This window comes from Electrophorus electricus, chromosome 24 (assembly GCF_041902795.1).
Source record: "Electrophorus electricus isolate QZ-2024a chromosome 24, ASM4190279v1, whole genome shotgun sequence".
NCBI classification, from domain to species: domain Eukaryota; kingdom Metazoa; phylum Chordata; class Actinopteri; order Gymnotiformes; family Gymnotidae; genus Electrophorus; species Electrophorus electricus.
The window spans coordinates 1,273,777-1,299,415 of record NC_137520.1 but is presented as its reverse complement, the minus strand read 5'-3'; the positions used below and the strand labels follow the sequence as shown (position 1 = coordinate 1,299,415).

The 25,639-nt window shown below is 43.7% G+C and overlaps 1 protein-coding gene across 5 annotated transcripts; it reads left to right on the top strand.

Moving 5' to 3' along the window:
• The first annotated feature begins 891 nt into the window (after positions 1 to 891).
• On the top strand, positions 892 to 25,442 carry si:ch73-181d5.4 (uncharacterized). 5 transcript variants are annotated; one of them, XM_027025279.3, is made up of 15 exons: positions 892 to 1,046; positions 4,161 to 5,019; positions 5,268 to 5,577; positions 6,528 to 6,785; positions 7,836 to 8,061; positions 15,324 to 15,777; positions 16,072 to 16,231; positions 16,578 to 16,661; positions 16,867 to 16,989; positions 17,149 to 17,296; positions 17,598 to 18,093; positions 18,238 to 18,382; positions 19,287 to 19,376; positions 19,480 to 19,675; positions 19,781 to 25,442. In XM_027025279.3, the coding sequence occupies exons 2-15, from the start codon at positions 4,178 to 4,180 to the stop codon at positions 24,769 to 24,771; spliced, it is 8,523 nt and encodes a 2,840-aa protein (XP_026881080.3). In that variant the 5' UTR covers positions 892 to 1,046; positions 4,161 to 4,177; the 3' UTR covers positions 24,772 to 25,442. The 5 variants fall into 5 exon arrangements, with proteins under 5 accessions (XP_026881080.3, XP_081562944.1, XP_081562945.1 ...); XM_081706816.1 differs by having other exon boundaries at positions 925 to 1,067; XM_081706817.1 differs by lacking the exon at positions 892 to 1,046 and adding an exon at positions 1,735 to 2,681.
• The last annotated feature ends 197 nt before the right edge of the window (positions 25,443 to 25,639 follow it).

The window sequence follows — 25,639 nt, the reverse complement described above, 5'->3', positions numbered from 1 at the left end:
GTACCCGACTTTACCCTTATGAATGAAACACCATGTCCAGGGGCCAGGCATTTTAGGGCAGTTTGGTGTATTACATAACATTTAGCCTAGGACGTTTCACAAGTTAAACGTTAACAATTACATACAATTTAGTTTATAGCTCTACTTATCTTTGCAAGCATGCATTTAATAAATCGTTTGCAAGCTTTACTTGTGGAGGCTGTTTTACAGTGTAGCATCCTAGATAATGTAGCCTGTATATACTATTTCTAAATTTCGGGTCCATCTCTCGAGGTGAAAACGTATATGTAGCTGCAGCTGTTAACGCACGCACACACAGTAGGACGCCGGGTCTCAATCTCAGTATGTTCTCAAAGCACACTCCAACATTAGCTTACATTAGCTATGGCGAACGACGTCAGACTCATGACCCACATATTGGGTTTACATGTGCTCCAGCTCCCTCTCCGCACGTTCACGGACTCGCCAGTCAATGTCTGTGCTGCCATCTTCTGGAGCATCGAAATATTGCAGCTTAACGCACATTATGGTGTTTACAGAACTACGAAAAAGCTGCTGCACTACCGCGAAAGAATTGCTGCCTTACCAGGTACATGGGTCGGTATTTATGCTACGTTTAAGAGTAGAAATTAAGTGGTCTTAATTAACTTATTATAGCAAATACTATAGGCAATAATATACTGTATCATATACTTTCCTTCTGTAGGCTTTTGGAGTATACTATACTCCACTTATAATGGTATGCACACTTGTTCAAAGGCTGTTCAATGAACCTGAATTAATTTAGTACTGAATTCTGAAGAGTGGTTTTAAATAAATATTCCCTAGAGGAGCCGCGCAGTCTCCCTGACTAACCCAACCACGTGGTTTTCCACGTTCTCCTCCCAGCGGCGTCGCCATTACGTGACGCCGCTCGCGTGTCTCCCTCGTGAGCCCGGCGCGAGCGCGTAAACGCGCGCTCGCGCCCACTTCGTCGCGGACAAAATGGAAGGTCCTGGGGTCTGTTTGGCTGCGGGCGGCGGAGCGCAGCGTCGTTATTAACTTACGTGAGTTTAGTGGGGAATAAGGTGTGGTTTGTGTAATTTCTCCTTGTAAAATGCCTTAGCTTATTAAAAAGGCGAGCGCAGTCCATTCAACAGTAACGCGAGCTACGTTGTTTACACGACCGTGAGCTCGCTGTCTTAGTAAACCACTAGGAAGGCTATCTTAGCTTAGCTTTGCTTATCTTAGCCACGCCAAAAGAGGCTCATAGAAACTAAACTGTGGCTGGCTAGATTTCTTAACAATCAAAGTACAATTTACGTAGCTATCTTGTTAGCTGCACGGTCGAATTTTAGCATGTTCGTGCCTCCGCCTTTTCTTCACGTAGCTAGCGTTAGCTAACCTAGGCCTAGCTAGCCAGAGGGGTTGTTAACCTGGCTAGGATACGTTACCTTACCTAGACACCTTAGGATACGTTACCTTACTTAGACACCTTAGGATACGTTACCTTACCTAGACACGTTAGGATACGTTACCTTACCTAGACACGTTAGGATACGTTACCTTACCTAGACACGTTAGGATACGTTACCTTACCTAGACACGTTAGGATACGTTACCTTACCTAGACACGTTAGGATACGTTACCTTACCTAGACACGTTAGGATACGTTACCTTACCTAGACACGTTAGGATACGTTACCTTGCCTAGACACGTTAGGATACGTTACCTTACCTAGACACGTTAGGATACGTTACCTTACCTAGACACGTTAGGATACGTTACCTTGCCTAGACACGTTAGGATACGTTACCTTGCCTAGACACGTTAGGATACGTTACCTTGCCTAGACACGTTAGGATACGTTACCTTGCCTAGACACGTTAGGATACGTTACCTTGCCTAGACACGTTAGGATACGTTACCTTGCCTAGACACGTTAGGATACGTTACCTTGCCTAGACACGTTAGGATACGTTACCTTGCCTAGACACGTTAGGATACGTTACCTTGCCTAGACACGTTAGGATACGTTATCTTGCCTAGACACGTTAGGATACGTTACCTTGCCTAGACACGTTAGGATACGTTACCTTGCCTAGACACGTTAGGATACGTTACCTTACCTAGACACGTCAGCTAATTTATTAGGTAAGGATAGCTGACTGGAAATGTGGTGTCACATTTGTACACCGTTTCAGAACAAACATTTTCCACGAAGCAAATGATCAGCTTGTATGGTCTCCATTTGAAACGAGTGTTTTTGGTCATATACAGAAGAGCAACTTTATGCGAAACTGCTCTTCGTGTTTAGAAATGAACGCTTGCGTTATCTTATGTTCATGAACCCAGTAAGCAAACAAGGGCAGTGAACCTAGCTAACCTACCCTAGTTAGCTAACCCAACTATCATTTCATAGCCTGTGACTGCAAGTCCTGTTCCATTTTTCATGTGATTTTTAATTATTTTCTCATGTGAGAACCATTCCAGTTCACGTTAATGTCATTGTCACCTATTAGCTAGCAAGCAAGCTGCCTATGTTCATCTCGGTTTTTCATTAAACTGCGGTTACATAAGATGTCTGTTTTGTGCAAGTGCTGTGTTCTTGAACAGACTGGCAGCCGCAGTTTTAATGTAGGTTTGAAAAATATACACTCCTTTTAAAAAAAAGAAAAAAAAAAGCGTACTTTACCAGCGGTAAGTTGTGTAGTTAAAATTGTCATCTCTTAATGAAACGACCTGTATTTGGTCCTTCTTGTATCTGTTATGCTATACAGATTTACACAAATGTCTGCTGTCCAACTTAGCATCATTTGCGTTTTGAACTTAAATCCACATTTCAAAATTGGTTCATTAAGACAAGGTGCTGTTGCAGCAGTTCTCGACTTCTCTGGTTCTCCTTGAGCCCTGGTTTCATAATGGTGAGGTATGGTGCTATGCGCAATATCTATTATGACACTATTATGATGGAGTCCCCTCTCAGATGAAGGTGTTCTGTGTGGTAGGAGCCTTCACAAACATGTTCATGCTTTTGCTGTTTAAATGGGTGATGTACTTCTGTATCTGAAGACGGTTCCACGGAATAACTAGTAATGAAGTTAAATGCATACGTATACATTAAACAAATATAAATATATATATATATATATATATATATATATATATATATATATATAAAACTACAGTGCACTGCGATTACTAGTAGTTAAATCATATACTCCTGATCAGTGCAAACCAAAACAAGAAGCAAATTAGGACAGATAAAGACTTACACTTTGAAGAATATTGCATTAAAATATAAAAAAATAAAAAAAATTTAAAGGAATTGAATATTGCACTAAAGTATAATATAAAATAATTAAAATAAAAGATGCTTTGGTAAACTATTTCAGAGTTAATTTTAAAAAGCTCTGCAGATAAGTCCTTCTATCCTGTATATCAAGTGTTTAACTGCTCCTAAAACTCAATATTTATAGAGTTTGGAGTTCTGGTGGTCCATGGAAAGAAACTGTTTTTAAATCTTTTAGAAACTATATATATTTTCTACTTTAAATGTTTTCTTTTGTCCTGTGTTTCTGGAAACTAATGTGGGCAGTGGCATTTCCCATTCATTTCCCTAGACTTCTGAATGGAAATACTGTGACTCAGATGAGTGACTGCAGGAATGCTTGAGATGTACTATAGTTATTCCTCTACATAAAACACACTTATTCCTAGTGTTTGTTTTTTCAGCATTGTGAGTAGTTAAGGTGCATTTTACTGATGGCATCAAGGGGATGGTGATGGAGGCTTTTTTTAAAAAGCCATTTGTAGTCCTTTTTTTAGATGAACGTGCATTATGCAATTTCCCATCTATGATCTGAAGATTAAAAAAAGCTGCTGTACAGTAGAAGCAAATGAGAGGATAAAACTTTGAAAGTTGTGGTTATGAATTCCAGCATAAACAGATTTTATATCAGTGAAGGGTAGTTAAAATAGATCGTTGTTACAAATGTAATACACTCGTTTAACCTGATAAATCACAGTTTTACTTCCTTGAGGTTGCATCGTTGCAGAAAGTTGCAGCTCCCTAAGTTTAATTTTCCAGTGATTTTATTTAACAAAGTAGAACGATGAGATGGCAAAATGAAAACAAGCATCACACTTCAACTTCAGTCGTCCGTTTTCTCCACACAGTGTCTGTTATTCGCACGATGGAAGAAAATGTAGACCAGCAACAAATGCTGGTGACAGACGCCTCCACCCAAGGGGCATCCAAGACCTGGGGCTTCCGGAGAAGCACAATCGCCAGGCGTGAATTCATGGAGGAAATCGGAAGCTTGGATGCTAGCTCCGTGACTTCCCGCCGGAGCACGCGGTCGGGCAGGGGGAAAGGACGTGGGCGAGGTCGGGGTAAACAAGTCTGCGACACCTCGACTACCCCAGCCCCTAAACGAGTGCGAGGGGGCAGGAAAGCAGGCCTGGTGGACTTAGCTCAGGCACTCTCTCCAAACCCAGTGGGTGCAGGTGTCCCCTCAGCGCTCGGAGCTGCTGACTGCATCGAGGCAGAGGTCAAGCCACAGGGTGGGGACGATACTCTTCCCCAGCTGGCCACTTCCGACGCAGAGGCCCCCGTGTCTGACCAGGCTGAGGACAGCGATGAGCTCACCCTCCGAGAGCTTCAGGAGCGGGCAAGGAAACAACGTGGGCTGGAGGAGGTTGACGGTGGAGCTGCAGCCCGTGCGGACACTGTAAACTCTGTGAAAGAGGACACAGAGGAGAAGCCTGAGCAAAACCACCAGCTCCGGTCGGAGGAGAACCTTGTGTCTGAGGAGCAGACACCCCGGAAGGACCAGATGGCTGCCGTGCCCTCGCACCACGCTCAAGGAGCCGCGCTGAGGAGCGGCCAGGGCACCGTTGGAGGCAGTAGGAGTGAGAACCAGGTTGCACAGGAGGAGAAGCAGGAGAAGGAAACAAAAGAGGTTTTAGATGATGATAACGGAGAGGAAGACCCAAATGCTCTTTACTGTATTTGTCGACAGAGGCATAATAACAGGTAAGTGAAACATAGGGGCGGGGCCAGCAGAGACAAAACTGCCTTCACTTGATTCGCTGAAATGGATTTGGCTTTTATGTGATGTTCTCCTGACTGCGTTGCTTCTTTTGTCTGTCATGTGTTTTCAGTCCCCCCCCAGTTTCTTTTGTTCATTTGTACTGTTTGCTGTGTATAGAGTTCTGTCTCTCACAAGAATGTTACTTTTGCACTTTTGAATATTAACACAACATTTTTTTTTTCCTTTCCAGGTTTATGATCTGTTGTGACCGTTGCCAGGAGTGGTTCCATGGCGACTGTGTCGGAATCACGTCGGCTCGCGGTCGTCTTCTGGAGGAGAATGGAGAGGACTACATCTGCCCCTCCTGTTCTCCCTGTCAAAGTCCGGCAGATGCCATGAAGCAGCCTGCGTTTCCCAGTGTGGCTGCAAGCCCCTCGTCAGAAAGCCTACCCCCAGGATTGGCCGCTGGGGACCGACTCTGCCAGGACGAGGGCATCAAGGGCAAGATCAGGAAAACCAGCCATCACAGCACTAAGAGGAAAATCAAGATTTTCCAATCGGTAAATCGGCTTTGCTTGGATTTTGTTTGGAGCCGTCTGCACTGTTTTGTCTCCGTTTGTGTCTGAAGTCTGAGATGCTGTGTGTTTACATTTGGAGTCGGTCTCTTCATATCAGTATGTTTAAAAGGGCATGATGGTTTTGTTTCTTTAACCTTTCTTGGGTGTGTTAATGTGTCACGTGATGTGTTTAGGTAAAATAAGTACAGCTTTGAGGTGGTAACATGGTATCGAGAGCCATATTTCATATTTCCTTGCTATGCTGGTCAGCCACTTTTAAAATGTTTAAAAAAAATTAACAACTTTTAATAATTTCATTGAATAACTACATGTCTAGATGTAGAAGTAGTATCTTAAGGCACTTTAAAAGTATTTGCCTTGCGCTGTAATGTTGTAACAGAACGGCGCCGTCATGTGAATGCAGTCTGTTGGGAGTGTGAAATGCCTTATAGATTCTGTAATGTACGTGTTTTAGAACATTCTCACGTTTGTGGTGCTCGTCATACCGCTGATTACGTTCATTTGCTTGAGATGATGCTATGTTGTCTATATCTTACAGTAAATGGCTTAGCGGACTGAGATTATAACAGCAGCTGAAAGAGAGAGCAACCAATAAGGATTAGAACAGGACAGGACTTATCACTAGCTGACTACACACTGATACTAGTCTGATTTTGGTTTGATCAGTGCATCATTGTTCAGTATTTTGGTAAAGTCAATGTAAACTTTTTAAAAAGACTAGTTTTGTTGTTGTTGCCAGTATATTTCAGAGGTATTCAAATCCCAGCCCTTGTACCTGGCTTTGGGAACCAGGGGTGTAATGGCTAACATTCACTTCTCAGTTAACTACCAGTAAATCTGAAATCCAGGAGCGGATTCGTCCTGGGGGCACGGATTTGATTACCCCGACTTGCTTTGTGGGTGAATGAGCTGAGGTTTAAAGTCTGTCTCAGGTGGAGATCGTAGCGGCCATGTCGGAGGACGAGAAGCGCAGGCCACCTCCGCAGGAGGAGGGTCTGATTGGCAAGAGTGCCGCTATCCCAAAGTGCATCGGTCCAGGCTGCGCTAACCACGCCTTGCCGGAGTCCGTCTACTGCGGCCACCAGTGCATCATTCGACACGCGGCCATGACGATGCAGTCCCTCTCTGAGCCCAGAGCGCAGCCCGAGGTCCAGGCCACTAAACCCGCTGCCCCCAAACCTCTTCCCAAGGTAAACAAGCCCCGCTGATTCCCTTCAGCCGCTGACATCTTACTGCCCTACAAAATACACGACAGGTGCCACATATGCTTCAGGATGGTCTTAGCAGATCGGATTAGTCTCATTAGTGGATGGGATAAGTTTTAATAAATCAGTGTGGTCTTAGTAGTTGGGATTAGTTTTATTAAGTTGGCATGGGCGTAGCAGATCGACTTTATTTTATTCAGGTGTTTAGTCACCTCTCAGGACAAATTTTATTTTTTTTGCAACTTAATGGCCAAGACCAGGTGCGTAGCTTGCTTTGTCAGTACACAGGTGCAAGCCAGAGCCTAGATACTGGTTACAAATACTGCACAAACACTACACTAGCCAAATACACAGACCTGTGCATGGAGCCCCAGTAAATACTGCACAAACACTACACTAGCCAAATACACAGACCTGTACATGTAACTCTACTAAATACTGCATAAAGCTACACTAACCAAATATACAGAACTGTACATGTAACCCCAGTACAACCCTCACACAAGGAGAGTATATGAATGATGTTCAACCAGAAATATTTACTGCGATAACGTGTTTCGTTACTCAGTTCAGCCTGAGCAGAGAGGTGGAGCCTGTGGACATTCGGTCACAGCTGTTTGTACTTCCAAAGAGTGAAAATAGAAAGGAAAATGACCAGAAACACTTAAAAAAAAAAAAGATTTTCCAAACACTACTTTCTGGAGGCCATGGCTGCCCAGAGCCACCCACTGAAGCGAAGACCCTAATGACTGTTAGCCAATGGGGCTGAGGGTGAATCAGTTTGCATGTGTCAGATAGCAGTGTAATATCCATGTCATCAAACGTCCAGGATTGGAGATTTGTAATGGCCGTCATGCCTCAAGATGATGCCATTCCAGTTCAGAAGCCGAGTTTGGTTAAACGGTGAATTCTGCTGTCACGCTGTATGCCCCAGGCACGATGTCTCTGCTGTTCAAGAATTTGTTCCTTGTTTGTTCAGAGTTGTGTGGTCTTAAGTGATCAGCTCTTCACTCCTGATATGGTGTACAATTGCAGATCCAGAAGTCCTTTCTCGAAAAACTCTTCAGGAGGAAACCAGTGGTGAAACCAGCTCAGGAAGATGATGCTGGTGGTGGTGGTGGTGATGATCGGAGCGAGGAGTCTGCAGGGACTGTGGAGAAGGCGGAGCCCATCACATCTCCCTTGTCCAGTGACCCCGGTCGCCAGGCAACGGGGGCGGAGCCGTCTTCGGCAATCACTTCATCAGTATTTTACCAATCCAGTATGTATCACTCAGGGGTCACAGTATGCGTAGACTCGGCACATCTTTGCCCCACTGTTCCCCAACACTTCAAACCGACACTCTGCCCACCAATCCCAGCGCACTTGGGTGACGTGAGTTTGCTCAGTATTTGGGCAATATTCAAGCACTTAGACAAAACCAAGCAACACAAAATAACAGAAGCAAAACTCAAAAACAAAGTCTTCATTAAAAAAAATCACCCCCAAACAGGTAAGTATACAAATATCTAAATATTAGATGTTCCCAGGTGGGTATTTAAGATCATTCTTTTATGTGATGGGGTAAAATGCAAACATTGGCATCACAGGAAGTAAAAAAAAAAATTCTGGTAAACAATAACTTCCACTCACATAGTTGAAAAGACAATATGTTAAACACAGAGACACAGTCACAGTTGTGTAATGTGATTTGCTTTTTTTATATATATTATATACACATACACACACTATTTTTTGCTTTAGAGCCTCAGACTCCCAGGCCTTGATGAATAGGTCGTAGCTGCACAGGGTGTGTCAGGTTCACTTAAACCCATCAGAGTGCTGGGAGTGAAACTGAGACTCGTGGATGACAACTGCAGAGCCATTATGTCCTCAACGTTTACCGCCAAGAGCAGCACGGAGGACCAAAGCATCTCATGCTTCCACATACTGAACCAAGAATGCAGACACACGCACAGAGTACATGCTATTACTGGGCTCGCTGCTGTTCATGCAGCTCCTAGTTTTACACTGAGATCACGTTTAAACCATTTGAGGCCCAGTCTGTGATTTTCTTACTGTCAGCTTCGCTGGGCTGTATATGACCAGTGTTTTGATGACAGAACTGCACTGCTATAATAGCAGATTTGATTTTGTTGTTGTTTACTGAACCTCAGAGGTCTGAAAAACCTTCAGCGTTTGATGCAACAGGCAATGCTGCCATCACGTGCACCGCTGAGCGTGCCAGCAGCCACAGTCTGCGCTGGCTGGTTTCTGACCCTCGTTTATGCCAAGAATGTTTGCAAAGCTTTAGGCAGCTTTCTGGCATTAACTGTGAAAGGCGGTGCTGGCGCTGCTCTGGAATGGAGCCAGCTGGCCTGCAGCGAAGGGTGCCGTCAGCGTCGCGGAAGATGTGCAGGTGCGGGTGCTTTTCTGGCCTCTGCGTCGGCTCTCCTCCCCGCCACGGAGATTAGCGTGTGTCTGGCTCTTACCAAAAATACACCATGAAGTATGAGCTGTTTTTAGCAAGTGATGCGTCTGGCAGGAGTTCCATTGCACATCGTCGATATACGCACGCACTGATTACAAAGACCAAAAGTGGCTGGTGTAGTGTAGCGGGTAACTGCTGCATCTCCCGTGGGAGACTGCTGTTCAATCCCCGACTGGGCAAGTGCTCTGTGCTGTATCAATAATCCGCCAAGCGCCTAAAATAAAAGGGTTGCCTTCTTCCTTCCAGCAGCCCTGAGCTGTGAGGCATGTGTCTATTCAGGTGGTAAATAACCGACGTAGGTAAGCTTGTGCTCTGTCTAACCCTCAGAAACACTCCTGCCCCTGTGTTTTAATTTGCTGAAGTTTCTATAGCTCTAGATATGAACAGACAAAGTTTTAAAAAGCACAGTGCTGCCAGTAGTGACGATGGAGGTGTGATGTAGTGGGGGAAAAAAAGTGACACGTGATGGGAGCATGAACTGGGCTCCCAACGGCCTGCCTGTGGGATTGACGGCTATTGCTATGATTTAAAGCCAGTACAGCAAATGCATAAGATGCACCCTGGTCTGGGAGTGCTTCACAATCATCGAAAAATAACATTCCTCAACATCAGGGTGTTTTTCAGATTTTTGTTCCAATTGCACTAAACCTCAAGATATGGATCCCAGCTCCGTGAAATATCTCAAGTTTTTCCCTCATTGTAAAGGTGGACGCGAGGGTGTGTCATATGTTGCGTTTTCTGCTCCTTCTTCACCCTCGCCTTCCTTCACTTTCGTTGCAATGAGAACTTGCGCATAAGAAATCGTTTTTGCTATTCACTGCAGCGCTACACAAAACTGAGCCACCAGGGGGAGCCAAAAGGCTGGCAAGACACCAGGTGACAATAGCAGCAATACACGCGGCCCCAAATGTACGCACGTACGTTTACCGTCAGGCCCAGACGCCTCCCCTCAGGCCACTGTGGACATCCAGCACCTGCAGGCGTGTCGGTCCTGTCAGTCAGTCGTGTGTTGGTTTTGCTGTTTAACACAACCGAAGAGCAGCACTTTTTATTTATTTTTTATTCTTTTAACCATGCTAGTTTAGGTCCAAGGTTATAGTGCGCTCTTCACAAGCCACTATTTAAAAGACAAAGTACTTATATTTTTCTTCTGTCAAAATTCCCACACTTGTCCGCTTCTACCGAGCGGTTCTATTTATTAATTTATTTGTTTACTTTTTATATTTGTTTGCCGTGACCCCAAGCCGGTGAGGAGAAACATTTTCCCGATCCAGTCCAGCCATGCTGGATAACATCAAACCCCACCATACACGGTTTCCTTTTTGACTGTCCTGTTTTGGGTTGTGGTCTCAGTGTCTTTAAAGGCTGAGGCTCTTAACAGCCCCTGTGTGCTGTGGAGAGGCATAAACGCTGCAGGACATATAAAGCGTGACTTCTTTATCAGAGCATTCAAACAGGAAGCAACCTATTAAAAAAACTCACATATTTCATAACACGATGATGTAATCTAACCTCGTAGAGTCAGGAGTGTTGTCAGAAGGGCACCGGTGTTTTCCATTTCCTGTTGCATTTGCTTAATGGTCCTTGTGTCGGGGGGGGGGTTTGATAAAAGGACACTCCAGCCTTACATGCCCTCGGTCATGACTGTTCCTCACGACACTCGGTCATTTTGGTGACAGAGGCCTATCCTTGCAGCATAGCATATCTCGGGTTTTAGAATCTTCCGATTTTGCTTGGAAAGAGACTCGGTGCTGCATGAATATTCCCATGATGTAAATATGGCCACGTGGCCTTCTTGTTGCAACATCAAACGTTTTAAAAAGATGTGGAAACTTGAGTGTTTGCACAGCACTGTGTGTTGCTGCCATCACTTTGTCTGTTAGGCCACACCTGCACGGCTGTTTACATTCTACCTTTATTTTCACAGCATGGAAGCCGTGCATACAAATCATGCAAATGACGAGTCTGTCAGATCCACTTTAAAGGTAGTGAGGTGAATCGATATTATGAACATATCACGTTCACATCAATACTATTGTTCATTTTTTACACTGGGTGTGTGCTCTTCAAAATAGGAATGGGCTGCTTACACAAACTGTTCAATTTTAAAAACTTAAAATGGCACTTTTGCTTATACTGAAAACATACGCAATACACTTCTGTGCTTGTTTGAAGAAAACAAAGTACATATCAATGATAAACACGGTTGAGTAGTTCTGAAGTTTAACCCGTCCTATATGCAAATGTTAATGAAGAAAGTAAAGAATGTGCAGAACATTCTGGACCAGAAGTGCAGCTTTCTCCAGCCTTCCACGGGGGCTTGTTTAATAGTCCTTACAAATGAGAAATCGCCACACGCTGCATATGCACTGTGCCTTCTGCATGTAACACATTTGAAAATGTGCAATAGATAAACACTCGACACCCCTATCCACCTCCTAAGAGCCACAAAACAAAACTTTCAGACAACAGGAAATAAATTTTTAAAACCGTTTATCCTGGATGTAAGTGTTCTGCCCCGGCACTGACGGAACTCGGTGTCAGCGGGCACAACGTGGGCCGTGGACCTGAGCGCCTTGGGGACAAACGTGCTGTCTGCCTCCGTTACCTGAAGGCGCACCTGTCCAGGAAGCAGATCCCAGAGTGGCCACAATGGAGACCTGGCCTTCTCAGGGGGAACAGGAGGAAGCCCTAAAGGAGACACCCTGGGAAGAAAACGCACCAAGGCTGCACTTTAAGAACGTCAACAAGGAGGGGTTTCATTCATGCAAATATCCCACAGGTGCACACACCAGCGCAAACATGCCAGATGCGCGTGAACACACACACACAGCAGATCAGTGCACAAAATTCAATTTTTAAGGCCTGAAATCTGAAGTTCCATAAGCATGCTGTAGCTGAGCAGACTTCATTTTCATCTGTGTCAATATGACTAGGCTAACCCTCTTCAACCAAAGGTGGTGTGTGTGTGTGTGATGGAGCAATGTGCATTTGTGTGTGAGTTGTAGGGGAATGACTACAGTAATTTTTGTTTTTGATTTTTGCAGTTACTGCTATTACTGACACCATTTTAATTCGTCAGTGTTTGATATAATGGTATTTATATAATGGTATATATTTGGTATTGTTTGGGTGGGGTTAGTTAAGATTGTCAATGTACTCAGGCCTGAGTTTAGACAACATTGCTTTTAAACATGGAATGCTACTGCCTTCCAGTGGCATTCATTGGAATTTCACCCTCTGATAGGGATGAACTCTGGCAAACCACTTAACTTTTTCTTGACCTGTCTGGTGCTTTAAGCAAGTTCCCCCAATAGTTATTAGCAATTTCTTTATGATTGTCCTGTCCTGTTGTAATTTAACCAATATTGGAGGACTGTAGGTTGATTTATTTACTAATTGTGTTTCTTTAAATACAGCAAATTTTAGACAACATTGCTAGTTCAGCTGTACACAGTTGATTAAACACCTGTAGTATACTGTCAAACATATTTAGCCATAGATTTAAAATAAATATTTGCAATTTTTCTGCTACATGTAAATATATATTGCACGATGTTGAGTACATTAGGCCTCATTCATTAGTTGCTGGATGTTTGCCATAGGAGTGTACAAAGCTTTGAAAACGAGGCATTTCTGTTTTGGTATGAAAGCGCCTTTGTTCGTGGCCTGGTTTACTGCAGGCAGCATCACTGGGGTCAGATGGTGGTGTACAAGCTGAACCTCTATCGTGTCTGGTGCAGTATTGTGGTTGCAGGGGTGTTTCAGAAACAGGCCACATTGTGAAGAGAGGGAAAAACAAAGCCTACATTTGCTCCATTTACAAGCAACGTCCTCGGGCCTTTTGCGCAACAGTAGAAACCCTCTCTTTTGGCAGTGATGAACTTCAAGTAGGCAGGTAGTGCTGAGTGTTTTTATTTAAGAGCATCCATTTGACAGTTTTTACACTCATCTGAGCAAATAACAGACACTTTCTGTGCTACATGTTACGTAAGCCCTACTTGGTTTATCCAGTGGAATCAAACAAATATTAGTTCATTCCTTATTGTAGTTTTAAATGTGCATATGTGCAAAATGGTATTTGTGCTCATAACTGTCTTTTTAACACAGGATGTGGTAGTTTAATTACACACCATAATCAAGTTCATAAAATCTAAAGGTAAAACTGATTAACAAACACAAGCAGCCACTTAATGCAGAGAAAATACACACTGGTCCTTCTTTGCTCATGGTTACAAAAATTTTGTATCTGACGTACTTCTGAGAGATTTTAATTTGAGATTTTAAACAGTTTGTATAAAAGTATTTTATATTTTAACATGGCATATTATTAGTAATTAGACAAAATGTTATTTTCATTTGAGTATATTAGTTTAGTTCATATCTCATATGATCATAATTCTACAAATCTCAGTACTATCGCTTAACAAGAGACCCCTTCAGTACGCAAGAAGTCTGCATACTGGGATTTCAGCATTAGCCTGATTGTTTAAGAGACACGATCAGGAACGCAACCTTACAGAGGCGTTCATCTTAGCAGGACACTGCAGAAGTGTTTGTAGTGAGTGTGTGTGTGTTGTGGGCTGGCTGTGATCTCCGCTGGATTGTGTTTCTGTATTCACATGCGCTTCCCCTTACATTCAGATTTATTTTAGCACTCCAGTGGTTTGGGTGAGAGAGGGTACCTTTGAACAACTGTGCCAAGAAGGTTTGTTTCCAGCTCTGGGAATTGGATTGCTTCTGGGGAGGAACTTGTGATGCCCAGATACACTAAAAGATCAAATATCAGACTGAAACTGGCCAGACTGGATGACAGTCTATAACAATAATTGTGGTAGTATCATGTTTTGGCTTGCATGTTTGAGCTTGTGGTTTTTATCTTTTGTGGTACTCTTCCACTTAAGAGACTGGTGAGAGAGACCAGATCTTCTCTTCATCTTGTCAGCGCTGTGCGTGTGCTGTATTTTCATCAGACCTGCTCTCTGTCTGCTTAAAGAAGCATGCGGGCTTTGCAGTTACTTCCTGCCTGTGGTGAATATCACTTTCGCTCTTCAAGCTCACAGCAGAGTTGACTAGACCGAATCAGACCTTCGGTGTGGAGCTCCGTGCCTTAGTTTGGTGCACACCAGCAGTTGATCAACCATTTGTGTGACTCAGACCAGCCTGACCAGGTGTGAGTGTGCCCTGACCACACTTGAGGGGTTGCACCAGCCTGCCACACGTGACACAATCCAGAAAAATGACCGGCTGCATCCAGGTGATGCCCGCAGCTCTTTGGGTGTCAAACGGAGTCTTTGATGATTTTCAAATACATATTGTTTGTCTATTATTAAAAAAAATGTTAATCATATCCACTTTTGGGTATCCAAATACACGGAGTGGCACTTATCCAGGTACTGCAGTTGGCAGACTCTATTATTCTGAGTGACTTGCATATTTATCAGTGTGGTCGCGCATGTGCTCAAACCCTTCACCATGCTGTTACTAACGACACACTCTACCTGCACTGCCCAGTACACTACAGGATCAAAATAAAAACCTTCCTTTAGATTTCAAGCCCAGCACACGCTCCCACACATTGATACTTACACAAAAAACAGGCGTGACTGTGATGTTAATAGAGAGCAAAACATGAGATTTATACGAACATGTCTTCAATTGTCTTTCTGGGGAGGTCCACAGGTAAAATGAAATTTATTAGTCTTCAAATCACTAAATACACTGAAAGTCATGAGTCATATGAAATGACACTGAGAAAGGAGGCGGTTGGAGAACAGTAGGTGACTGTTTAGTAGAGAGCTGTTTCTGAGATTTAACTGGTGTTAGTCTGACACTGATCCTCCATGTATGTTACTTTATAGGCCTTGTTTAATCTGCCTCTGCAGAATGTGGGCCTTTGCACTGGTGTGTTTGTGATGCTGCTCCCAAGTACAGTGGTCATAAGGAATAGAGTAAATCACACAAAAACCTTTAACAGATTCCCAGCTAGTGTCTAGTCCAGCTGGTTGTTCGTGTGAGCCACAGTGTTTATCTAGCACTCTGTTCTGTTTTAGCACCCGTAAAAGAGGAAGATGCAGAGAGCAAAGCAGATATGCAGCAGGTTTCTTGTGAGAGCCAGCCTCCCGATCTATCAGTGCCATCAGAGGATTCTGCCACACAAAAAAACGCTGAGAAAACGGTCATCACGGCGCCGCCTCCTAGGAAACCGGGGTCCAATCCTCTCCCCAGCCGGGCTAAGAAAACCATGCCTGGGTCTCCGCGCTTGGCCAGCCTCCGGCAACTCATCGAGGCACCACAGGTCAGCAAGAACATCGTCGCTGTCCTCAAGAAGCCAGACCAGTCCAAGCCAGTCCCCACCGCACCGGAAGAGCCTGGCCCTGCCCCGGAGCTCCGAGTCCTGCCTGTCACCCCTGCCCCTGTCCCTCCTTCCAGACCTCTTCAGGTTCATCCCAACATGCAGATGAGGCAAAACATCAGGCGCTCTCTCACCGACACCCTGTTGAAAAGGTCAGATGAGCAAGTGTGTGCACATGACTTTGCAGGTTATAAACTATGGTTAATCTGTGGTTTTGGGCCATGCTTTCAGCACAGTTTCCCTCAGCAAGGTTGAATCTGGTTAATCCGTAGAAAACACAAATGAACCAGGACGAAGAACTAGTGTTCTTACCACGCTAATGCCGATGGCATTTGTTATCAGATAATGCGTTGCTCAGTACAGTAATTACAGATGAATGCTAAGTGCAGTTTTCGAGGTGTCCATTTGTCCGCTGTATTCACTACGACCCTTTTCTTCATTACCAGGGCGAACGAGAGTGATGATTTGGATCTGGTTGAGAACGATGCTGAAAGATTGGCAGTAAACATTGAGCGAGAGATGTTCAACTTGTACTACACTACGGACAACAAGTACAAGAATAAGTATAGATCTCTCCTGTTGAGCCTGAAAGACCCCAAAAACAAGGTGCGTTCACTAATCAATACTTAATTCAGTACTAATCATAGCAGTTCTTTGAATAATATTAAGATCGTTAACCGTGTCAGACCTTTGGAATCAGAATTCTATTTCAAAATATATTTCCTGGTTGTGACTGCCACTGAAAAATCTGCAAGGATAAAAGAGGTGTATAAACCAGTTCGAGTATAAAGGTTTAGTACAAATCTCTACTCTTGTGGCATCAAAGGAGCCTGAATTTGGCAGTGAAAATTTAACTGTAATTCTGAACTGTTCTTTACCATATGTGAAATTAGTAATCTTTCCCTGTAAAATGGTGCTCACTCACAATATTGCATTAAAATATGTATTTCAGGGTCTTTTTTTCCGAGTTATGAAAGGTCAGATCACTCCATTTAAACTAACCCGAATGAGTCATCAGGAGCTTCAGTCCCTTCAGGTATACCATCAACTGTTCTGACAGCTACAGAACCAGTCCTGAGCACCTCAATCCAACACACCTGATTATGAACAGTTGATGAGTCTAAGATAACGCATAAAAACAAAACAAAGGTGTGCAGGGAACTGGGTGCCTGAACTGGGATTAGGAAGATCTGAAGAGTGTCTTTTGGTTGCAGAGTTCATATTATCTTTGTCCTTGACAGGAAATTTCTGACAGACCTCTGCCGCTGAAGGAAGGATCGCCCCCTGCTGGTGAAAATGTAGAAGAATTGTTTCTTGGGTGTGAGGACAGGGCAGTTGAAACGGAGAGCATTACCCCTTCAGGAGTAGGTCATCGCATGTTTCATTGAATTTGTGGAGATCTGGATATGAAAATGTCTGCTTCCTATTAGCTGCGAATATTGTATTTGGTTAGCATACTAGGATAGTGGTGACCAGCTGCATAAAGGCTCACATCTGATTTTTATGGGGTTTTTTTCCTTCAGGAAGAGAAAGTGTGTCTGTCTCAAGTCAGGCATGGTCAAACCAGGAAAGTCAATACCGCTGTGCCAGATATCATTAGCAGCGTACTTCAAGACACGACATCAGAGCACAGAGCCCATCTGTTTGACCTCAAATGCAGAATATGCACTGGTAAGAGGATATGAACACTAACTTATCATCACAGCTCTTAAAACATGCAAAAAGCATCATGTGGACATTTTATTTTGATAATTGAGTTTTTTTTTTTAAAGGCCATTTTAGCTATTTGGCTGAAAATTCTGTGACGTGTCAAACTGCAATATTCTGTAAACCCCACACAAACCTCCCGCGTGCACGTGTTCTGTTTTTTACTCCAGTGTCATGCTCTGTAGGATTTTCACTTAATTTGTGTAGTTCACGCAATTCCAGTATGTGTCTTGCATATGAGTCTCGGTTAACTGTAACATCACAGGTCAGATTTCTGCTGACGAGGACCCTGAACCTAAAAAGTTCAAGAAGGAGGAGACAAAAGACGAAAACGATGAGCAGACACCATGTGTGGTGCGCACGCTCAGTAAACCCGGCGCGGTGACGTCCCCAGGAGAGGAGTCCTTCATCATGGAGTCTCCTGCCTCACCTGTGGCAGAAGAACCCGGAGCAGACACTGCATCTACAGACTATTCTCCACTTGTGATCCCAGCTGTTTCCATTGTGTCCATCACAAGAAGGGATCCACGCACAGCCCCCCGATCTGCACCTCCTCCATTTGATGCCCTGACTCCTGCCCCCGCTCAGATTCTCGCAGCCCAGAACCTGCCCCCAATGCCTACTGAGAAGGAGACTGTGAAGGAGACGAGGGCAGCTGAGACCCTGCCTCTTGCCCCTCCACCACCGATGCCCAAATCCATTCTGATGAAACCCTCATCAGGAGTTGCGAAGTTTTACCACACGTCTACCTCAGTCACAAGGTGCCTGCATGTTGTGTATAACTCTGTCATTACCTTCACGCACAGCTTTTAAATTTTTGCCTCGTCATAACAGTGAATAACAAACCACGTGCTCATTACTGTTCTTGTTTTTGCTGTTTTTGTTTTTGTTTGTGGCCTGGTCAGCTCTCATACCCCAGCGGACACTGAGACATGCCAATTTCTTTCCAGCCAGTATATATTATGGAAGGGCTTTCTCAACATGCAAAATGTGACCAAGTTTGTTACAAAGGGGTACTTAATCTCAGGATCTGCTGAACTTCTAAAGAAGGTTAGAGCACATTTTTCTAGTCCACTGAGCCATAGTGCATTTATTTATTTATTTATTTATGTGTGTGTGTGTGTGTGTAAACGTCCAAAAACCGTTTTGCTTATTTTAATGTATACGTGTATGGGTTTTTTAAATTGATGTGGTTTGCATGGAAGGTAACTATCACAGTAGTTTGTCTGAGGCGAGAATAAGGTCTTGGTGACGGTCCTAATCAGCTGTAATCAGCAGCTTGCCATTTCAACATGGCCCAGCTGCATTAACCAATCAGGAAACTTTTTTTTTTTTTACATGGAGGCCGGCCTTACCTTCCTGACAGTTGTTTTGTGTGTGCACATAGTACATATCAGGGCAGTCTAAGGCCTAGATGTACAGCCTTTTGGTGGGTGGGGCTTTGGAGAAAGGTCATTATTGAGGTCAGTGGATTGAAGGAAAGGAATGGATTTCACGTTTGGTGTTAGTAAGTCACCAAAAACAAAACTGATTATAGCAGCTTCAAGCAAATGCCAATGTGTTACATTTCTACTAACTTAGGGTGCATAATCACATATTAATTAAATTATATGGCTAGACTTGAATAGTCAATGTTATTATGCAATCGATTCCTTTATTGTATGACATTTTTATTATGCTGTTTAATTGGAAAATTGGTCATATCATTGAAACCATCACTGATGCTCCCTAGTTATGTTTTAGTTTGTGGATTTAGGTTTAGGCCCTGGAGAGTGCAGGTCAATTAAAAATATGCTGAGGAAGAATATTTTTTCTTTTATAATTGGGTTATATATCAGTTTGACAGGTAAACTGAGATTTAGCAGACACTCGATAGGCTTGCTTACAAAACATTAACCACTGTAGACCTAGATACCATATAACGTTTTTTTTTTTTTTGTTCCTTTTTATTTAGGATTTGCCAGATACCATCCATGTTGGTGGTCGAATCTTACCACAAACAGTTTGGGAATACATTGAGAGAGTAAAGACATCTGTAACAAAGGTAAACCCATCAACGCACTCCTGATCACTCATAATTTATTATAATCAGTTTGTACTGCTTTCTAGTAGAAAACTTATTCATTAATTTGTGCTCTTTTCTCCAGGAGCTGTCTTTGATTCGCTTTCATCCAGCAACTGATGAAGAAGAGGTTGCATATGTGTCTCTGTTCTCTTATTTCAACAGTCGCAAGCGATTTGGAGTAGTTTCGAATATTTGCAACAATATCAAAGACCTTTATCTCATTCCTCTGTGTGCAAAAGAGTCCATCCCCTCTGTACTGCTGCCACTGGAGGGTCCAGGTAATTATGAAAAGTATTTACCTATTGTTTTGTGATAAATATGGTTAGTTGTTTCCCTTCAGATCTCACTATTTTCAATCTCTTTTCCCCCGCATCTTCCATTAGGACTTGAACAGAATCGTCCCAATCTTCTAATTGGGCTGGCCATTTGTCAGAAACTAAAGCGTCTCGGGACACTACCACCAGAAATCGATGAGAAAAGACAGAGAATCCAATTGGACACTCAAGTGGTGACCCCACTCATTAAACCTGCAGTTCTTGACATTAAACAAGATGAGAGTGAACCTTATGATCCATATGTGCCAATCAGCAGTACTCCTCCTGGGTCTCCACCAGCTTCATCCTCGTGCCCTTCAAACCCTCTGTCCAGACCAGCCCCAACTGCACTTTCAAATATTCTTTCTGTGGTCAACCTTCCAGCCACCAACAGTGCAGCCATGACCAAGGCCCCCTCTTCTTCAGCACCTTCAGACGCTTGCACGTCTTCCAGCACCACACCTCTTCAGACAATTCTTAATACACTGTTTGGTAAGAAGAAACAAGGGTCTGATGTCAAAGTGAATGCCTGTGAGCAAAGTTCTTTAGCAGTCCCTCCCACTATTGACCCGATTGTCCAGCAGTACCAGCAGACTCCAAAGAGTACAGTCATAGAGAAAGTGGACTTGTATGATAACGATAGACCTTACGACCCGGAGGAAGAGTATGTTCCATCTACAGCATATCAGAATGTCAGCCCCTCAATCCCAGCTGAAATGTCCAAGCCTTTAAACACTTTAACTGCTGCTGTTATTGAAGATGACCGACCGTATGACCCAGAAGAAGAATACAATTTGACAAGTAAAACTGATGCTTTGAACTCATTTAATGCTATGAAATCGTCTGAGATTGAACCGTCAGCAGACACCACTGCAAAGAAGGACGACATAGCTTATGATCCAGAGGACGAGACAGTCTTTGAGGAGATGCACACTTTCCTTTCAGATAACAAGTCCTCCATGTCTGGACATGGAATGGCTTCCACGGTGTCCTTGTCCGAGCAGCAAAAAATGCTGGAGGAGTTGAACAGGCAGATAGAGGAACAGAAGCGTCAGCTAGAGGAGCAGGAGGAGGCGTTGCGCTTACAGAGGGCAGCAGTTGGTGTTTCTATGGCTCATTTTTCTGTCTCTGATGCTCTTATGTCACCACCACCATGGTTTGGCAGGGAACCTGAGGAAGCAACAGAGAAAACTCTGGCTGTTCCAGCAGTTAATCCTAATAGAGATCCAAGACAGATCAGGAACTTAAGACAGGATGCTGTTAGTGACAATTTGGCAACCATTCATAATGACAAAGAAAAGACTGAAAATTGGGAGAGTTTTAGGAGAAAGCAAGCATTGACCCTAACAACCTTTTTGGCACCTTCAAACACTTCTGTAGTACAAAATATGTCCCCCACTGAACAAGTTTTGGCCTTGGACTCAATACCCATTTTAAAGCAAGATTCAGATATGTCATTAGTTACTAAAATGAATGCAGCTGACAAAAGCTCCACCAGTAATGATAAAACAGGGTTGTGTTCTGACCCAAAAGCCAGTATGCATTTGAATGCATCCAAATTGCAAGAAGGTACCTATTCACCATGTGTTAATGAGAAGAGTCATATCTCTGAATCGCCTTCAAAGGTTTCAGGTAAAACACGACAAAGTCGTACATCCACGTTGGATATTCGCAGCTCAACAAAAAAGAGATCGAGACATGATCGAAGGTTACACCATAAAGAAAGGGCAAGCCATGCCTCTAAAGATGAAGCAGACGCATACCGAAGGAGACGCAGACATTCTCCTGAGTGTTCTACCAGGCGTAGTCACAGCCACAGAAAAGACAGAGTGTCAAGGCAGAGAGATCGGCGTCACCACGGAGGCCCCTCATCAAGACACAGGCATAGGAGAGACAGGCACTCAACAAGATCACACTCAACTCGCAGTGGGAAATCTGCTCAGCTTGAGAGTGACCAGTCCCATCAAAGACCCCGGTCACCATCAGGGCAGAGCACTGAGCTGGCACAGAATGACACTGAACAGGCACAAAGTACGAGTCTGTCAACATCTAGGGCACCTCAAATTCAGGGTGGTCAATCACACAATGACCTTTCTAAGGATCGGGAAGAAGAAGCAACAGAAAAGCAGAATAATAACTCTACAAAATCTGAAACGGAACAGTCCTGTGATAGCGCGCGGCCTTTTTCTGATGTGCCTGGTGATCAGTTTCAGCAAAGAGAACAACTACCATCAGGCCCAAATTCAAAGCAGAGAGGTAAGCTGTCACAGCCTGATACCGAGCCATTCTGTCATGAAAAATTACATCGTGACAATGAGAAAACCTCTGAGGTCAGTCTATTGTGTAGGGATGATTTTATAGTGGATACATCACATCGGTTCCATCACAGAAATCGGCCACAGTCCATCACAGAACACCCCGTGTTGCAGGAATGTAAGGAGAACCAGATTCATAGTATTCAAGATCAGCATTGTAGCCAGAGAGGTAATGTTCTACATAATGATTTCAGTCATCACACAGATGAGCAGGTACTTTGCTCACAACAGGCACAAATAGGCCAATCATCATGGTACAAGTCTGATCATACAAGCCACCTACCTCCTAGTACAAAGACAGTCCAAATGCAGAGGGAAGGTTTCCCAGAGTCTAACACACGTTATTCCAGAAACCAGTCAATATCTGGACTTCCTAGAATGCACAGGGGTCGTGTTTCAGATAGTGAGGCTGACCCAGGCTTTAACAGGGATCTGCCATCATCGCAAAGGCCTGATTTTGTGCAAGATGAAGGCAGCCAATCCACACAGCGAAGCCATCCACAAAAGCCACCACAAATGCCGAGAAGAGATTTTACAGTGGATGAGGATGACCAGTGCCATCCTAAGAGGCAGCCATATGAGGATGAAAGGGAATTCCCATTGTCTGAGCCTGACATGTTGCATTGTAGTTTGGAGAAATATTCACGCAATTTTCCTTTGGAAGAGAAAGAGCCTCAGCTTAATTTCCAAAACAATCCACCCCAGATGCCACCCCAAAAGCAGAGAGGTAGTTTTTTAAAGGATGAAACTGGCAAGTTTCATCATCGGCCATATCTATCAGAAGGGGCTCACTCAGTGGAGCAAGATGTATCACAGAGAGAATATGATATTCCCAGTGACTTACATTCTAGAAACCAGTTTAGACCAAGAGCAACTAATGATCAGTGGAGAGGACCTAGAGGGCCTCATTCTATCATCGCGCCAAGAGGCCCTACACCCATGCAACTCAAGGGACCCAGAATTCCTCACCCCGAAAGGTTTGAAAGCTGTGAACCTGTTCAAAACGTTGGTCCAAGGGGTCCATATCCCAGACAAAGGATATTTGATGAGGCTGGTCCTTCTCCAAATGTTGGACCAAGAGGTCCATCCTCAGGACCTGGAATGTCCGAGGGCCCTGGGCCTCAAACTTTTGGACCAAGAGGCTTGAGCCCAAACTCTGGAATGTTTGAGGAAGCTTTACCTCAATACTCTGGACCTAAGGGCCAATTCCCAGGACCTGAAGCATGTGAGGCTTCTCAAAACTTTGGACCCAGGGGCTCATCGCCTGGTTCTGGAATGTTTGAAAACTTTGGGCCATCTCCAAGGCAGTGTCACCCTCGGCATGTTATGAATAAACTCCGTGGTCCACACCAGTCAAGGCATGAAGCTATCAGTTTGCAGTCACATTCCTCTGTGCCAAGAGGACCTTTTCAATTTCAGGAGTCATCTTACCGACATTTTGAAAACAGAGAATCTCAATTATCACATTTTAATGTCCCAAGGGACTTCACTACACTTCATGAATTTGTTGAACACTATGACTCTCATCTACCAGAATTTTATAGCCCCGAAGGACATGATACACCACAAGAGTTGGATGTTAAGCTTTTTGACAGAAGTGAGTCTCAGCTATCAAATTTTAACAGTTCAAGAGACTGTGGGCTTCCATTTGAAGAGGCTGAAACTGATAACAGCAACTTTTTACAGGAATGTACTTATATACCAAGAAAGCGTGCTCCACCTCGGTATCCTGATGAATCACGACGTCATCCCCAGAATTTTGCCAGTGAAGGTTTCCCAAATCCTCAAGGACCCAGGCGTCACAGGGACCGGACCCCTCCTCATGTGCGAAGGTGGAATCAAGCCCACCCAAGGAACCCTAGACATGTCAGCCCTCCTCAGGACCAGCTGGAATGTCCTACATTTCCAGAAATGGAATCTGAACTGAGGGGACCACACTGTTTTAATGAGGTTGGAGAACGAGGAATACACAGGGAAATGGGTGGGCCACGTTTTTCAAGGCCTAATATCTTTGAAAGTGGCAGAGGCTGTGAAAGGGATGCTCAGATGAAAGGTCCTCGGTTTAACCCACCTTTTAGGGGTCACAGGGCTCCATCTCCTCAATTTAATGCTCAGAGAATGCCTGCCCCGCATAATAGACAGTTGCTTCAGGATGAGCCATATTCACCCCAATTTTCAGGCAAGATGGCCCCAACCTCCACACAGATACAAAGACCTAAAGCAAGTGAGCTTCAAAACATAGTACAGCCAGGGTTCCGATCTGATGGCCCGACAAAAGAACCAAATATTCGCCCGTTGCGGCTGTCAGGCCCCTTGCTCCCAACGCCCCCTGGTGGTCCAATTAGATTGAACCACCCTAGGATGCAGAGGCCTCATCCTTACAAAGACCATAACTGGCCACAGGGGCCCCCTACCAGAGGACAAATAAATGAACTTTGTAATACAAGAGTGAAGCCTGGCTGCTTTGATGATGATTCCACCCATCAGCAAAGAGAAACCTCTCAGAGTCTCATTCTGGAGAGACAGGGAGAAGAGTCTGGAGAAAGAGGGGGAGGAAGTAGTCAGGACAGTAGTCCTGGAAAACCTGGAAAGCCATGGCGAAGGAGGGTGAGGAGGAGAGAGGGAAGAAGTAAAGCTGCAAGGAGGCAAAAACTTAGAGATTGTGGTGATAAAAGAGATAACAGGGAAAGTGTTGGTGTATCAGATGGAGAAAGGACCAGAGATACCAATCCAAATATGCATTGATTGCAGAAGGATTAGTGCATGTGGCCATGACTCCATGCCAAGTGGAAACAACAGGAATAGTTCAGAAGTCACAGAATGATCAAGGAGCCAAGATTCTGGTCAAATTAGATGGCTAGACCATGGAACGGAAAAAACGGCAGGCACAGAAATGAAATGGATGAAAGGGAGAAAGAACACAGAGTGACAAGTTTCAAATGAATATGTGCAAGCAAGATCACGTTTTTCAATAAATTCATTAATGAAATATTTGCAGTACATTTAATACTGTAGTTCCTGTAATGGTTAATTTTTTAAGAAAAAAAAAACCTTTTGAACAAGCTTTTTCATATCAGACTAAAGATTTAGTGCAGTTGTGCTGCTGTGCAAGGTTTACGTATAATTTGTTTTTATGTTTTCATGGTAAAGCCTTTTTTTGTGTGTTGCAGAGACCTTCAAATGTGAGCATTTTCTTTGGGGGGGAGAAACACTAGATTGCTCTTGAAAAATTATTTTAGATGTACTATACACCACAAAGACAAATGATGTTCTCAAGAGTTGTAAATACTGATGTACATTTGTGTTTATATGTTTTATAAACATCTCTACAGATGCAGTGCAACCTGTAGTGTTACTAATATCAAATGAAGGAACATGTCTACTAGAGATTATTTGATTAAAGAAGAAACAAAATATTTCCTGAGTTATTTTTCCTTTTCTGCATTGAAGGTTAAAAAAGGGAAAAAAAGGTGTATCTAGACATGAGTGGTGTGAGAGCCAGTATGTTGCTGACATAATTACTGACTGATTTTTCCAGGAGTCAGTTAGTTTCAGGGAGACGCATGCATACAGATTGATCTATCTTTTCAGAAATAAAAAACCCCCAACATTT